The 16,681-nt window shown below is 36.8% G+C and overlaps 1 protein-coding gene across 1 annotated transcript in view; it reads left to right on the forward strand.

Annotated features, from left to right (window-relative positions):
* LOC150087518 (deoxyribonuclease TATDN1-like) overlaps positions 1–16,681 on the forward strand; it is a 119,926-nt gene that overhangs the window by 83,890 nt on the left and 19,355 nt on the right. Inside the window, exons 8-9 of the mRNA XM_090372512.1 lie at positions 8,841–8,917; positions 15,390–15,460. Of these exons, the coding sequence (XP_090228638.1) occupies positions 8,841–8,917; positions 15,390–15,460 (148 nt within the window). The remainder of the gene's footprint in view (positions 1–8,840; positions 8,918–15,389; positions 15,461–16,681) is intronic.

Below are 16,681 nucleotides of genomic sequence, written 5' to 3' on the forward strand. Positions count from 1 at the left end.
AGAGAAGGAAGACCCATCTCAGCAACAGACCTTTCCATTGTGGCTAAAGGAGAGTAGGCATCTGTGAGGTGATCTGATTGAGGTGTATAAGGCCTTGAATGGGTTCAGCAAGCTCAATGCTGATGGGATTCTTCCTCTTGCTCAGATTAAGAAAGGGGGCACAGATTCAAATCGAGGCAAGACAGTTGTGGAATAGATGTGCAGAATTTTGCCTTTAGCCAACAGGTAGTTGATTGGTGGAACAGACTTCCATCTTTTGTTGTGGAAGTTGATAGCCGAAATAAATTTAAGGCTGAGCTGAACATGCATTAGGAACGAATGGAGGGGTGAAATGGGAGGATTTTTTTTTTTTTTTTTTGGCTGATGCTGCATAAGCTTGCTTTCTTACATCGTATGTCTCTACTAATGCTAACAATGAAAACATTCATCTTCACCAACTCCCAAAGAAACAGCCAAGGTTCATTTGTGAGATAATAAGGTCATGTTGTCAGTCATCACAAACTCTAAAGGTATCATACTTGCAGATTACCCCTGAGAGGCAACAGCATCACTGAGAAGTGCTACATAAACTCTTGAGAAAGTTAAGAGAGGCTATCAAGTTGAAGAGATGCAGGAATTTATCCAAAAGTGTCCACCTCCTTCCTATCCAACAGTGCTCCTGCTAACAAGGCTGCTCTCACAATGGACTTTGCAATCAGATGAAGTGGATTTGAAAATCTGCAGCACCCACCTTATTTTACTATTATTAAACAATTACAGGCTGTAGATTTCAGACTGATGAAGAACTAATTAATGAAATGGAAGCCTAGTTTTATGCTTGAAATAAGGAGAAAACTGAAAGAGCTTATCCATAGATAGGGAAAATCTGTAGCTCTAGAAGGTAGCTACGTAGAGAAGGAAAAAATTTCAAATCCCTAACTCAAATGTTTCTATTTGAGGATAAATCTTATTGACTGCCCTTAATAAACACTAGGGATTAGTCTCCAAAGCTGTCCTCAAATTTAGCATTTTAGCATTAGTAGAGGCAATTAATGCAAGACAGCAAGCTTATGCAGCGTCAGCCAGAAAAAAAAAAAAAAAACTTCCACTTCACCCCTCCGTTCATTCGAAATACTTGTCCAGCTGAGCCTTAAATTTATTTAGGTTATCAACTTCCACAACAAGGGATGGAAGTCTGTTCCACCAACCAACTACCCGCTGGCTAAAGGCAAATTTCCGGACATCTATCCTACATCTGTCTTTCCTCGATTTGAATTTATGCCCTCTCAGGTGATTATTCTGCACAAGAGGCAGAATCCCATCAGCATTGAGCATGCTCAAACCATTCAAGACTTTATACACCTCTATCAATCACCTCGCCGGTGCCTAGTCTCCAGACACAGTAATTTGCAAAACTTAAGCCTTTCTTCGTAAGAGCAACCCTTTGTTCCATTCACTAACCTTGTTGCCCTTCTCTGTACTCGTTCCAGCAGCTCTACATCCTTCTTGAAATGAGGTCTCAAGACCTTTATACAGTACTCAAGGTGTGGCCTGACTATTGCCTTATACAAGGGAATAATCACCTCCTTATCCCTGCTAGAAAAATTCCTGTATATCATTGACAAGACACCACGAGCTACCCTTGCAGACTGTCTGCACTGCTCAGAGAACTTCATATCTGCCTGCACAGTTACCCCCAGGTCCTTTTCATTCTCTACCACTGTCAGTGTAATACCACAGAGTTGATACGTTGCTTGCTCTGGGGTTGCTGTTTCCCATATGTAGTACTTTACATTTGTCAATATTAAACTTCATTTGCCACCTCTCAGCCCATCTGCTCAACCATTCCAGATCCTGTTGCAGCAGCATAGTGTCAGTAGTGTCCTTGACAACCCTGCCAACCTTTGTATCGTCTGCAAACTTGGACATTAAGCTTGATATACCATCATCAATATCATTTATAAATACAGAAAACAATAATGGACCCAACACTGAACCCTGAGGGACTCCACTGATAACATTAGTCCACGATGAGCAGTGTCCATTGATTACCACTCTCTGTCTTCTCCCCTCAATCACCCCTTTATCCAAAGCAGCAATTTGCCTCCAATGCCACACTGCTCCAATTTGTGCAGCAGTCTTCCATGTGCAACAGTATCAAAAGCCTTTCTAAGATCCAAGTATATAGTATCAAAGTTATTCCCTGCATCCAGTTCTTTTGTGACTGCATCATAGTATCCAATCCAATTGGTCAGGCAGGACTTCCCCTTAACAAAACCATGCTGTATCCGAGCTATAACTGAAGTCTTGTCTAGATGATCCTGCAGTGCTTCTTTAACCAGTGCCTCCATTAATTTTCCTGGAACAGAAGTTAAACTCACAGGTCTATAATTACTTGTGTCAGCCTTTGATCCTCCTTTGTGAATTGGGGTCACATTTGCACATCTCCAGTCTATGGGTACCTCCCCTGAGTCCAAGGAAGCTCTCATAATTATGGCTAAGGGTTTGCTTACTTCCTTTGCTGCCTCCTTTAATATAACTGGATAGATCCCATCCACCTCAGGTGCTTTTCTTGTGTTTATCTTCAACAATTTCTCCTCCACTTTACTCTCAGTTATTACAAGATTATCTAGATTACTGCCAGAGTTGAATACACCTCTGGCATTCCCCTCGCTGAATAACTCCTCATGTGTGAATGTCGATGCAGAATATTCATTTAGTTTATTAGCTACCTGAGCAGGATCATCAACAGTTGAACCATCGATATGAAGTGGACCAATCTGATTCATCCCCTTCCTTCTAGAGTTTACATAAGTAAAGAACTCTTTGCTGTTTTTCTTTGCATCCCTTGCTAAAGATTTCTCGTAATCTGCATTCTCGTAATCAAACTTCCTCCAGACAGCCATAATTTAAATAATTATGGCTGTATATGAATTTTTCTTATTTCTTATCTTTTCCATGAGCAATTTAGCATTAGCATTAGAGGCATATGATGGAAGAAAACAAGCTTATACAGCATCAGCCAAAAAAAAAAAAAAAAAAGAAACCATCCCATTTCACTGATCCATTCATTCCAAATGTTTCTGTAGTTCTGCCTTTAATTTATTTAAGCTATTAACTTCCACAACAAAAGATGGAAGTTGGTTCCAGCAATCAACCACCCGCTGGCTAAATGCAAATTTCTGCACGTCTTATTCTACAACTGTCTTTCCTTAATTTGAATCGGTGCCCCCTCAGAGTTCTTAATCTGGGCAAGCGGAAGTATCCTATCAGCATTGAGCCTGCTCAACCTATTCAAAGCCTTATACACCTAAATCAGATTGCCTCGCAGGTGCCTAGTCTCCAGAAGCTGCAATTTGCAGAACTTAAGCATTTCATCATAAAAGGACCCCTTTGTTCCCTTCACCAGCCTTATTGCTCTTCTCTGTACTCATACTAGCAACTCTACATCCTTCCTAAATGAGACTTCCAGACCTGTATGCAGTACTCAAGGTGTGGCCTGACCATTGCATTATACAAGGGGATAATCACTTACTTATCCCTGCTCGCAAAATTCCTGTATATCATTGACAAGACACCATGAGCTACTCTGGCAGCCTATCTGCACTGCTCAGAAAACTTCATATCTGACTACACAATTTCCCGAGGTCTTTCTCATTCTCCACTACTCTAAGTGTAACACCACTCGGTTGGTACATTTCTCTATGGTTACTGCTACCCATATGCTGTACTTTGTATTTGTCAGTGTTAAACTTCAGTTGCCACTTCTCAGCCCATCTGCCTAACTTTTCCAGATCCTGTTGCAGCAGCATGCTGTCATTACTGTTATTTACAACCCTGCCAACCTTTGTATGATCTGCAAACTTTGACATTAAGCTTGATATACCTTCATCAATATCATTGATAAATGTACAAAACAACAATGGACCCAATGATATTATAATCATTCTAAAAATTAAATGTCTTTCCCTTACATATGCTGCTTTGTCTAAATGACTCTCTTTTATATGTTGCTTTCTCTAAATGGTTTCTCTTATACACTGATAATATTCTCTTCATATGGTTTAATCCCACAAATTGGAATCAATATTAATATTAGCCAACAAGGTACTAAGCACTAATATCTCAGAAATTGATGGCTCAACAATTTGAATAGACATGATGAACAGTGGTCATTCAATATGTTTTAATGAAAGTGTTTCACAAAAAAGAGCCACTGCCAAGGCAGCAAAGAGAACAGACCTGTGTAGTAAGGAAAACATTAATTTTCCTTAAGACAGCGTATGATGATAAATCAGAATGAAAATTTTTTGTTAATATGCAAGAAAATTATCAACAGTTCAAGCAGGTGATTCATGTTGTCTGTGAGTCACTAAGTCAAGCCAAATATCACTTTGTTCTAACTAAATAACATTTATCTTTTGTCTTTAGAGGTCATTGCCAACAAAAATTCATGAAATTATTCAGTAGAAGCATTTCCTGACAAATCTCAGCATCAGCCTTTGACTTATTATGAAAAAAAATCCACTCTGTTTAGGGGATTTTAAGGTTATTTAAAGTAATACTAATCTGCTATTACTCTGTTATTGGTAATGGTAGTATAGCATTAGTCTTTGCCGAATGATGCAAAGAAATAGGATTATCTTGAATCAGCTAGGAAGAGGAGAAAAATAAAAAAAGAGTAACCAATGTTACCATCACTCACTTCATTTACCACTTTTTTTGAAGTATTTGTCCAATCCATCTTTAAATTTAGATAAACTTCTAACCTCCTCAAGAATAAATAGGAATTTATTCCATTAATGTGCATTGCAAAATTGCTAAATATTGTTAATGATTGTATTTGTTGTAAAAACGGTTAACTGTAAACTCCTCTGACCTAGTGGCATATAAACAGAATATTTATATTTACTAGGACAACACATTTTCATAAATTAGTCTTTTATATTAAAACAGTTAAGTTGTGCATAATCAAGTTAAGGATAAGTCAAATGAAAATGAAAAAAAATTTTCTTATCAATAACTGGCACTTTATTTTTTAAAAAATCTCCACTACAGTTAGGCATTTAACCCATTTGTACACCAGGTTTTTTATAGCCTGTTTATAAGTCTTTTGGATGCAGACTGTTGCATAAGTCTTTTGGATGCAGACTGTTGCATAAGTCTTTTGGTTGCTGCTGCTGGTTGAGGTTTGTACTCATCAGAGTCATCATGGAAGTTTGGTTGCTGGAACAAACTTCCATCTGTTGTTGTAGAAGTTGATAGCTTAAATAGATTCAAAGCTTGACAAACATTTGGAGCGAGTGGATGGGTGAAATAAGGGGTTTTTTTTTTTTTTTTTTTTTTTTGGCTGATGCTATATAACAGGCATGGGCAACCTTTCCTAGTTTGGACGCCAAATTATCATTCTGTCTCCAAGTCAAGGGCCGGACCAAATTATTAAATAAAATAAATTAATATTAAATGAATTAAAACAAGTTGCTACTTCATATTTCATTTATTTATAATATAATGCTTTGGTATAAAGCTCTACATAAATTTTATAATATAATGAACGACATAACAATTAAATGTGAAGATTGGCCTTGTACTTGAACTACGAAACTATCAATATTGACGTTAATATTACTTAAGGATAATAGCATAGAATTTTCGAGATTTTCATCCGTTATTCTTGTCTGAATTTTTGATTTATTGTATTTCATCCTCAAAAAAACTGTTCACACATATATGCGCTGCTGAAAAGACAAATTATTTTTCTTGAAAAGGCACGTAAATTTGTATATTTTTCTTCCACCAAATAAAATTTATAAAAATCCGTCAAAGCAATGTTGCTAAATTGTGATTTTAGCACTAAACGCCTGAAGCTTAATAAGTTCCATCTGTAAGTTTTCTGGCACATTATTTACATCAGTATCCATCGGACGAGTAAATATAGCGAATGTGGAGTCTTTGTTTTGGAAGTCGGCAAACCTTTCATCAAATTGTTCTATTAGTGCCTTCAGTTCTTCTCCATAACAATTATAAGGGATATTTTTATGAGTTGCTAGAGTAGGAAAATGATAACAATTTTTAGCTCTTATCTGACTTTCCAACAATCTTAGTTTATTACAAAAAGCTTTGACATGTCCATGCAGTTCATGAACCAATTGTCCTTGTTTTTGCAATTTGAGATTCATTTCGTTTAGGTATCTGGTGACATCTACAAGAAATGCTAAATCACACACCCACTCATCATTTACTTGGTTAATTGTGTTTCCTTTTATGTCCATAAAATCTACAATGTCTTGTCTCAGATCATAAAATTGTTTTAACATTTTACCTTTACTCAACCACCTCACTCCACAATAATAAGATACATCATAATCCGAAAATAGGTCTGCCAAATACTCCTTAAATTGGCGGTGATTAAGTGCACGTGACTTAATAAAGTTAATACTGGCTACTACAACTTCCATAACATTTGTGAATTTAATCGATTTGCACACAGATTTTGTTGGTGGATAATGCAGTGAAAATTTGTTAAATTTTCCTGATGGATCTGTAGTTCTATTGCTCTTTCATGAACTATTCCAGTAAATCCCTTCCGTGCACCAACCATTGCAGGGGCTCCATCAGTGCATATTCCAGATGGTGAACTCCATTTAAGCCCAAATCTCTCGAAGACTGTGTTGACTGTTTCAAATATATCTTCACCGGTAGTTGTTCCTTTTAATGGCCGAAGCGCCAATAATTCTTCTGTGATGTTAAAATCTGCATCGACTCCTCGAAGAAATATTGCTAGTTGTGCTGTATCGGAGGGATCAGTGCTGTCATCCAAAGCAATTGAAAATGCTTTCAATCTAGCAGTCTTCTCTTTTAAACTTTTTTTGATATCATCAGCCACAATTTCTATCCGTCGGACAACAGTACGTCTCGACAAACGAATATTCTTGAAGTCTTTTTTCTTTTCAGCACATATTATACTTGCAACATCCAGCAGACATTCTTTGATAAATTCTCCTTCACCAAATGACTTAGAATGCTTAGCGATTTTTTTCGTTTACCACAAAGCTGGCTTTGACAATGCTGTGGTGCTGTGTTCTTTGCTTGTTGAACATTTGCTGCTATCCAAGTTCTTTTTCAACTTCTGTATTTCATCTTTTCGTAGTTGTCCATCAATTTTTTGGTGATCCGCATGTCTCGAAGGAAAGTGTCTCTTCAAGTTGTATTCTTTGTTGACAGATATGGATTCCTTGCACAGCAAACATACAGGAAATCCTTTATTCAGAATAAAATAATAATCCTCTGTCCAGTTGTCTTGAAATTGACGATTCTCTGCATCTACTTTTCTTTTTTTTTTTGACATAACACCTGACATTGTCCCAAATTTATAAGCAATATTCAGAACTGTCAAACAAACTCTTCTACACCGCAGGCACTGAACAGAACACAACATAAACGCAGGCACCGAACAGAACACAACATCAACGCAGGCACCGAACAGAACACAACATCAACGCAGGCACCGAACAGAACACAACATCAATGCAGGCACCGAACAGAACACAACATCAATGCAGGCACCGAACAGAACACAACATCAATGCAGGCACCGAACTGACACATAACATAACTAGCAGCGTGTGTGAACGTGTTATGTTCACACACTAGCAGCGTGTGTGAACATAACACATTCACACACGCTGCTAGTCAAAGTGAGAAAGAGACCTTGGTGGGAGAAAACATGGTGTGTTTTGCGCAAGTCATATGACGTTAGCTTAATGTGAGTTAGTAGAACACACCATGTTTTCTCCCACCATGAATCAGATAAACTTCGCTGAAATAGATTAGGGCCAGATCAAAATAAGTAGAGGGCCGGATATGGCCCATGGGCTGGGGGTTGCCTATATGTGCTATATAAGCTTGCTTTCTTGCATCATGTGCCTTTGCTAATACTAATGCTATTTCAAAAAAAAAAATTAGGTGAGCCATTAGGCCTATGTTATTGGTCTGTTCATTGTACTCATCAGAGTACAATGAACAGTTGTGCAGAGAAATAGAATGGGCCAGTAATTATATGCACTATTGTTTGACAACTTCCTATATCTCATTATCCATGTGTAATCAACATTCTACCAGATATTTTTACAGTTTCCTAAAAATATGAAAATTTGCTTAATGATAGCATACCCAGACCTCCAGCTTATATCTAGCTTGCATATGCCAGTGAATTTACGTTGAACCCCCTCTGCTACAAGAAATTAAATAACACTGTGGCTTGCTAGCTTGGCTGAATCCATCACTGTGGATACCATATTGTCCCTGCCATTGCATATTACTCCTCGCACATAGAGGAGCCAATGTGTCTTATTGTTCATTAGAAGCATTAGTGCTCACAACAATGTGTAATTTAAATTTAAATAATTGAAAATATCATTTTCATTTGACTTTCTTTCATATTATAGTATTATAACACACATTTTTTGTAATTTTTACCTTTGTCATTCCTTTTTAGTAGACTTTTTTTTTTTTACTTTAAACATGTTCATTTTATTAAGCTGAATGAAGAGGCTTACCTCAGTATTTTCTTAGGAAACCCTTGTATTCTTATTCTCACTATATTACTAAAGTTAATTTAATTTGTAAAATCTTAACTTTAATAATGTAATGAGAGTCAGAATACAAGGGTTTCATAAGAAAATATTTAGGTAAGTCTAATAATTCAGTTTAATTATTTATAATGTGAAACAAATTGAACCATGTTGTTCTTATATATTTTAATGTTAATTTTATGTTTATTTTTAGTTAGCTTTATTTATATGGTAAAAAAATGAAATTTTAAAATTTATAATTTATTATTTATTTTTAATATTCACCAGGTCCATTCGTTTGATGGTACAAAAGAGGATGCAAAAGCATTTATTGATCTTGGCTTGTATATTGGAATTAATGGATGGTAATAAGTCTATTCTAAGTAGATTTATGAAAAATTTTAATGGTGGTCTCATTCCTTTATACTTCAAAATTAATTAAAAATGAATAAGTAATGAAATATAATATGATACCATAGGCCCATCAGTTTCTCTGTTGGAATCAGCACAAATTTAACCATATAGGCCACTGAATGAGTTACATTGATTATATAGTAATGTAACATAATTTAGGCATTCAGTTGGGTATTATATTTAGGTTACTTGCTTGCTTATATGTATAATGAAAAATGAAAAGATTGTTAGTTATTCAAAGCTTAATCGCTATCATTTAGTTTGATTTCCTGACAAATCTCAGTATCAGCCTTTGGTGTATAAATATGCACCATAAATATAAGGATTGGTTTTTGTTTTTTTTTTTTTAAGGAGCATTAGCAACTAAGGCCATATTGCTCCGGGTTATGCGGTGGTCATTCCCTGACCTTTCCGCATCCTCCGTATTTGGTGGTGACGGGCTCGAACCCCGGTTTAATCAAGAAGCGTGTGCTACGCACTGCTGCTCCTTCCCACCTGGCTACGGAGGCGCCCATAAATATAAGGAAGTGCATCCAGTTGACACAGGTGGACAGTGCAATGTTGAGTCTGTTTGGTGTAACATAAACACTGGGAAAAGGAAAATGAGAGTAGGATTACATTATAGGCCTAATGACTCTGATGAGTACAATGAACAGTTGTGCAGAGAAATAGAATGGGCCAGTAAATCAGAATGTCTTGTAATGGGGGATTTTAACTTTCCAGATATTAACTGGAACTTGTGGGTTGGTCACTTGCACGCTAGTAAGACTTTTGTGGATTTATTGGAGAATTGTTTTCTACAACAACATGTTCAACGGGCAACCAGAGGGAGTAATACCCTTGATCTGATTATCAGCAGTGATAATCAGATCACTGCTGATAATCAGATCAAGGGTATTACTATCAGCAGTGATTAATCATGCATTAAGAATTTGCAGATAAAGGAACCACTAGGTGACAGTGATCATCAGTGTACTGATGTAGGGTTTACTTAAAAATGTAACTACCATCAACGGTAAAGGGAAGGGTTTTTGATTTCGTAAAGGTGACTACAGTGGTCTCAGACAGTTTTTAAATTCTATACAGTGGAATCATCTGATGATGTTACAAATGATGAATTAGCATTAGTAGAGACATATGATGCAAGAAAGAAAGCTTATGCAGCATCAGCCAATCAGTCTATGGGTACCTCCCCTGAGTCCAAGGAAGCTCTCATAATTATGGCTAAGGGTTTGCTTACTTCCTTTGCTGCCTCCTTTAATATAACTGGATAGATCCCATCCACCCCAGGTGCCTTTCTTGCGTTTCTCTTCAACAATTTCTCCTCCACTTTACTCTCAGTTATTACAAGATTCTCCAGCTTACTGCCAGAGTTGAATACACCTCTGGCATTCCCCTCGCTGAATAACTCCTCATGTGTGAATGTCGATGCAAAATATTCATTTAGTTTGTTAGCTACCTGATCAGGATCATCAACAGCTGACCCATCGATATGAAGTGGACCAATCTGATTCATTCCCTTCCTTCTAGATGAGAATTCTTCCCATTTAGAATTCTAAATGGGAAGCCTTCAGGGACTTAATTTTGGAAGCTACTAGGCTTTTCATACCAACTAAGAATTACTGTTCAAGATTCAGGCCTAAATGGATGTCAGATGAATTAATGAGGTTCGTGGCAAAAAAGAAAAATGCGATGCATATAAATTATCAGGCGATACAGAAGCCTACAACAGATATAAGCTAGTCTGTAATCAAATCACAAAGGAGGTTAGGCAGGCGAAGGCAGATTACAAGAAATCTTTGGCAAAGGACACAAAGACAAACAGCAAAGAGTTCTTTTCTTATGTAAACTCTAGAAGGAAGGGGATGAATCAGATTGGTCCACTTAACATAGATGGTTCGACTATTGATGATCCTGCTCAAATAGCTGATAAACTGAATGAGTATTTTGCACCTACATTCACACAAGGAGTTATTCAATGAGGGGAATGCCAGAATTTATCAAACTCTAACGGGGAGATAATTGATTTTGTAATAACTGAGAGCGGAGTAGAGGAGAAATCATTGAAGTTAAACATAAAAAAGGCACCTGGAGCAGATGGAATCTATCCAGTTATAATGAAGGAGGCAGCAAGGGAAGTAAGCAAACCCCTTAGCCATAATTATGAGAGCATCCTTAGAGTCAGGGAAGGTCCCCGTGGACTAGAGATGTGCAAATGCATCCCCAATTCACAAAGGAGGTTCAAAGAGCAACACAAATAATTATATACCCTTTAGTTTAACTTCTGTTCCAGGGAAAATAATGGAGTCATTGGTTAAAGAGGTGATTCAGATTCACTTAGACAAGACAGCAGTAATAGCTCAGACACAGCATGGGTTTGTTAAGGGAAAGTCTTGTCTGACCAATTTGATTGGATACTACAATGTTGTCACAAAGGAACTGGATGCAAAAAATAATTTTGATGTCATATACTTTGATTTCAGGAAAGCTTTTGATACTGTTGCACATAGAAGACTGCTCTAAAATTGAAGGGGTATGGCATTAAGGACAAGTTACTGTAATGGATAAAGGGATGGTTGAGTGGGAGACTGCAGAGAGTGGTATGTGGACTATGTTATTAGCGGAGTCCCCCTGGGTTCGGTGCTGGGCCCATTGTTGTTTTGTGTATTTATCAGTGATATCGATGATGGTATATCAGGCTTAATGTCCAAGTTTGCAGATGATACAAAGGCTGGCAGGGTTGTCAGTGACAGTAAAGACAGCATGCTACTGCAACAGGATCTAGAAAAGTTAGGCAGATGGGCTGAGAAGTGGCAACTGAAGTTTAACTTTGACAAATGCAAAGTACTCCATATGTGTAGCAGTAACCCAAGAGAAACGTACCAACTGTGTGGTACTACACTCATGAAGGTGGAGAATGAAAAACACCTAGGGGTTATTGTGCAGTCAGATATGAAGTTTTCTGAGCAGTGCAGATGGACTGCCAGAGTGTTTTGTCAGTTATATATAGGTGATTATCCGTTTGTATAAGGCAATGGTCAGGCCACACCTTGCATACTGTATACAGGTCTGGAAGCCTCATTTTAGGAAGGATGTAGAATTGCTAGAACAAGTACTAGCAATTCTACATCGAAAAGGGTAACAAGGTTGGTGAGAGGAACAAAGGGGTGCACTTATAAAGAAAGGCTTAAGTTCTGCAAGTGCATCATCTGGAGACTAGGCACCTGTGAGGTAATCTAATCAAGGTGTATAAGGCCTTGAATGGTGTGAGCAGGCTCAATGCTGACGGGATACTTCTGCTTGCTCAGATTAAGAAGCTGAGGGGGCATAGATTCAAATTGGAGGAAAGACAGTTATAGAATAGACGTGCGGAAGTCTGCCTTTAGCCAGCGGGTTGTTGAATCCTGGAACAGACTTCCATCTGTTGTTGTGGAAGTTGATAGCTTAAATAAATTTAAGGCTGAACTAAACAAACATTTGGAGTGACTGGATGGGTGAAATGGGAAGTGTTTTTTTTTTTTTTTTTTTTGACTGATGCTGTATAAGCTTGCTTCATCATATGCCTCAACTAATGCTAATGCTATTTTTGAAGATCTCAGAAACCAATTAGCAACAATTGGCTGTATATTGGTAACCATCCCTCCTATGCATAGTCATGTAATATGTTGGATAGAATTTTTGCAAGTATTGAGATTAATATAAGAGAATATTAAAATAATAAGAGAAAATATTGAGAATATTAAAAACAAGACTTTGTTTCTCTTTGAATACACCCTTTTGTCTTTTATATCCAGTTTTAGCTCTGATCCTGTTATTGAAAAAAAATTGCTAATTGACCCAATGAGGAGGAAAAATAATATATGTTGCCAAATACATAAATCATGAATGGACTGTTGCTATTTTGCATGTTTCCTTAGTATGTGTTATAGGAAATTCAATTATCAGATAGCTTATATTGGCTTCAAATCATTGCTAGGCTTACAATGACCAAACTATGTATTATCTCTCCATTCTAAAAGCCTTCGTGGAATCAAGTTTTAAAGTATTTGTTAAAGGAGAAGCAAAATGCTTTATAAGAAGTATAGAAAACATCTGCTAGTAATGTTTCAACTTAATGTGCAATTAAGAACACATTTTAATAATATGAAAGCAACAAGTATTGCTGAATGTATTTTAAAAGCAAAATATATAGGGGAGGAAGAATTTTTATCAGTTTTAATTCAATGCTGTCTCAATATTTTAGCTTAGAAGGATAGGTTAGTTACATAACTAGGCATGAAAATGAAAATAAAGAGAAAAGGTGAGGGAAAAATGATATTAGTCATTAGCATTTTACTGCCAATATCAATAACTTTTCTATTCACAGACTATCAGATGAACAGATCCAATTAGACCTGATACATGAATAATTCCCAATAATGACTGCAAGTTTCTTCATTTCAGACATTTTTCTGATGATATATTATGTCATTAACCACCTTGCTTACTGGAGCTGCACAAATAAAATACATGCATACATTTATGAGAGTATGATGAAATTACAGTTTTCTGTATATATCAAGAATATTTATAGCCAAAGTAGATAACTTATTGATTACCCCTCATATTTTCTGATGTCACCTTCAGTTTCACCTTTTAATTTGGGTGGAAGCAGCCAGACATCACATAGTGTAAGACGAAGTAGGACAGATATGTTATATTGTGTTCATAGGTACTGACCTTTTGATATATAGTGTGAAGACAAAATAGCACGGTAACAAAACTGTACTTTTATACTCAAAATTAGCAGACTGGTGGGAGGTTGTTGACTCGTTTTAGAGTTTGTGCTGAGGAATCAGTGTAATATATTTATTGTACTGTGCAATAAAATTGCATAGTACAATAAATTGTCTGACAAATTTGATTGGATTTTATGATGTGGTTACAAAGGAACTGGATGCAAAAAATAATTTTGATATCATATACTTGGATTTCAGGAAAGCTTTTGACACTGTTGCGCATGGAAGACTACTGTACAAATTGAAGCAGAATGGTATTAAGGGTAAGTTGCTACAATGGATAAAAGGATGGTTGAATAGGAGAAGACAGAGAGTGGTAATCAGTGGGCGCTGCTCTTCGTGGACTAATGTTATTAGTGGAGTCCCACAGGGTTCGGTGTTGGATCCACTGTTGTTTTGTATATTTATCAGTGATATTGATGAAGGTATATCAGGCTTAGTGTCGAATTTTGCAGATGATACAAAGGTTGGCAGGGTTGTTAATGACACTAATGGCAGTGTGCTACTGCAACAGGATCTAGAAAATTTTGGAAGATGGGCAGAGAAGTGGCAACTGAAGTTTTAACATTGACAAATGCAAAGTACTGCATATGGGTAGAAGTAACCCCAGAGGAACGTACCAACTGTGTGGTACTACATTTAGGGTAGTAGAAAATGAAAAAGACTTGGGAGTAATTGTGCAGTCAAATATGAAGTTTTCTGAACAATGCAGACAGGCTGCAAGAGCAGGTCGTGGGGTTTTGTCAATGATATATAGGAATTTTGCTAGCAGGGAAAAGGTGGTGATTGGCCCTCTGTATAAGGCAATGGTCAGGCCACGCCTTGAGTACTGCGTACAGGTCTGGAGGCCTCATTTTAGGAAGAATGTAGATTTGTTTGAGCGTGTACAGAGAAGGGCAACAAGATTGGTGAGGGGAATGAAGGGATCCTCTTACCAAGAGAGGCTTAAGTTCTGCAAATTGCAGTGGCTGGTGACTAGGCACCTGTGCAGTGATCTGATTGAGGCATATAAGACCTTCAATGGGTTGAGCACACTTCATTCTGATGGGATTCTTCCATTTGTTCAGATTACTAACCTAAGGGGGCATAAATTCAAATTGAGGAAAGACAGCTGTAAAATAGATGTGCAGAAATTTGCCTTTAGTCAGCGGGTGGTTAATTGCTGGAACAAACTTCCATCTGTCGTTGTGGAAGTTGATAGGTTAAATAAATTTAAGTAGGAACTGGACAAACATTTAGAGGGAATGGTTGTGTGAATTTTATTTATTTATTTTTTTTTTGGCTGATGCTACATAAGCTCATACGTTTGCTTTCTTGCATCACATGCCACGATTACTATTACTATATTAGGACTGTCTAAAACTGCCCTTATATTGCATACTTTTTATTAACTGCTCTGCATTTATTTCATATTATAATTACATTAAAATCCAATCACGTGGTGAAGCTATAATAAAGAATATCTTTATAACCATAATTTCCAGTATTTCATATTAATTGTATAATGCAGCCTAAGTACAAGTTTTTATTGTTATTTATAAGAATTTTGCTATTGTGTATTTTTTGCTATTTTGCCCACTAATTTTAGTGGGCAAAATAGTTTTTAGCCAACTGTATTTTTAAAATATTTCTATCTCCACCCTAGCTCTTTAAAAACAAGAGAAAATTTGGATGTTGTGGCATCGCTTCCATCTGCTAGACTGATGCTAGAAACAGGTTAGTATAATAACATAATGTGATTAGATGAAATTGTGTGATCATGTCTAATATTAGTTATTCTACATTGGCAGTCACTCTCATCAAGCTCATTATAGCCTTAGTTGCTAATGCGCCAATAAAACCTAACAAACTCTCATCGACTGGTGCAATACCACCACTTTGCTTATTGGAGGTTTGAAATGGTGAAACCCATGTTTAGTCTCTATAGCATCCCCCCCCCCCATACTTCTCTTTCAACCCATGCATGGTACTAAGTACTATAGGTTTTGATACCTTTCGTGTTTGGGGTTTCCATTAAAAAAAAAAAAAAAAAAAGTTCAGCTTCAATGTTTTCAGATTATAACTGAGAATAACTGTTTTTTCATTGTTTTATGATTCATTTAATAGTTTTTTTAGCCAACTATAAAAGGTTATATTCTGAAGTTTAAAATCTTAAATACTAACATTAACTCTGTAAAAGAATATTGAAATATAAGAAAAAAATATCTTTTGACTTGATAGGTTTCATTTTATTAGTCTAATGTGCTACCTAATACACTTAACTACCTATACGCTTAAATAGAAAGGGTTCAAGAATATTTGTTGATACTATCGACACATTGTTAGGTGGGTCGGAAAACTACTAACTTGGGAGGGATACACAGACTAATAGATTATCAATAGTTGCAGGCAGAGGTAAAAGTGATTCTTGCACCGCTTCTATTGAAATGAGCTTCTATTGAAAGCAGAGTGCTGGGGATTTCAAGGACTGCTGGGGATCATTGAGAAACAAGTAAAGAATAAGAACAGGAGCATATATATTTGCATGTACACCAGTGCTAAGAGTACAGTAAATAAATTTGATGAATTTGAAGTGCTGGGGAAAGTGCACGTGGGATTTCAGAGATGCGGTGTCACTCAGATATAAGGGATGCAGAATTTGAATATGGGAGTAGAATGTGTACAGAAAGGATGGAGGGGGGGGGGTTATGTTCTTAGTTAAGAAACACATAAAATATAAGGCAGTGCATCCAGTTGACATGGAGGCCAGTGCAATATTGAGATTTCAGTGCTTCTGTGACACCAAACAATATCGGTTTGGTGTGACAGAAGCACTGAAAAAGCAAAAACGAGAGTAGAACTATATTATAGGCCTAATCACTCGTACTGAATGCAACAAACAGCTGTACAGAGAAATAAAGAGAGAGTGCCAGTAAGTCAGAATGTCTTATAATTGGG

Source organism: Mastigoproctus giganteus, chromosome 4 (genome assembly GCF_048544385.1).
Source record: "Mastigoproctus giganteus isolate SK-2022 chromosome 4, ASM4854438v1, whole genome shotgun sequence".
Taxonomy (NCBI): domain Eukaryota; kingdom Metazoa; phylum Arthropoda; class Arachnida; order Uropygi; family Thelyphonidae; genus Mastigoproctus; species Mastigoproctus giganteus.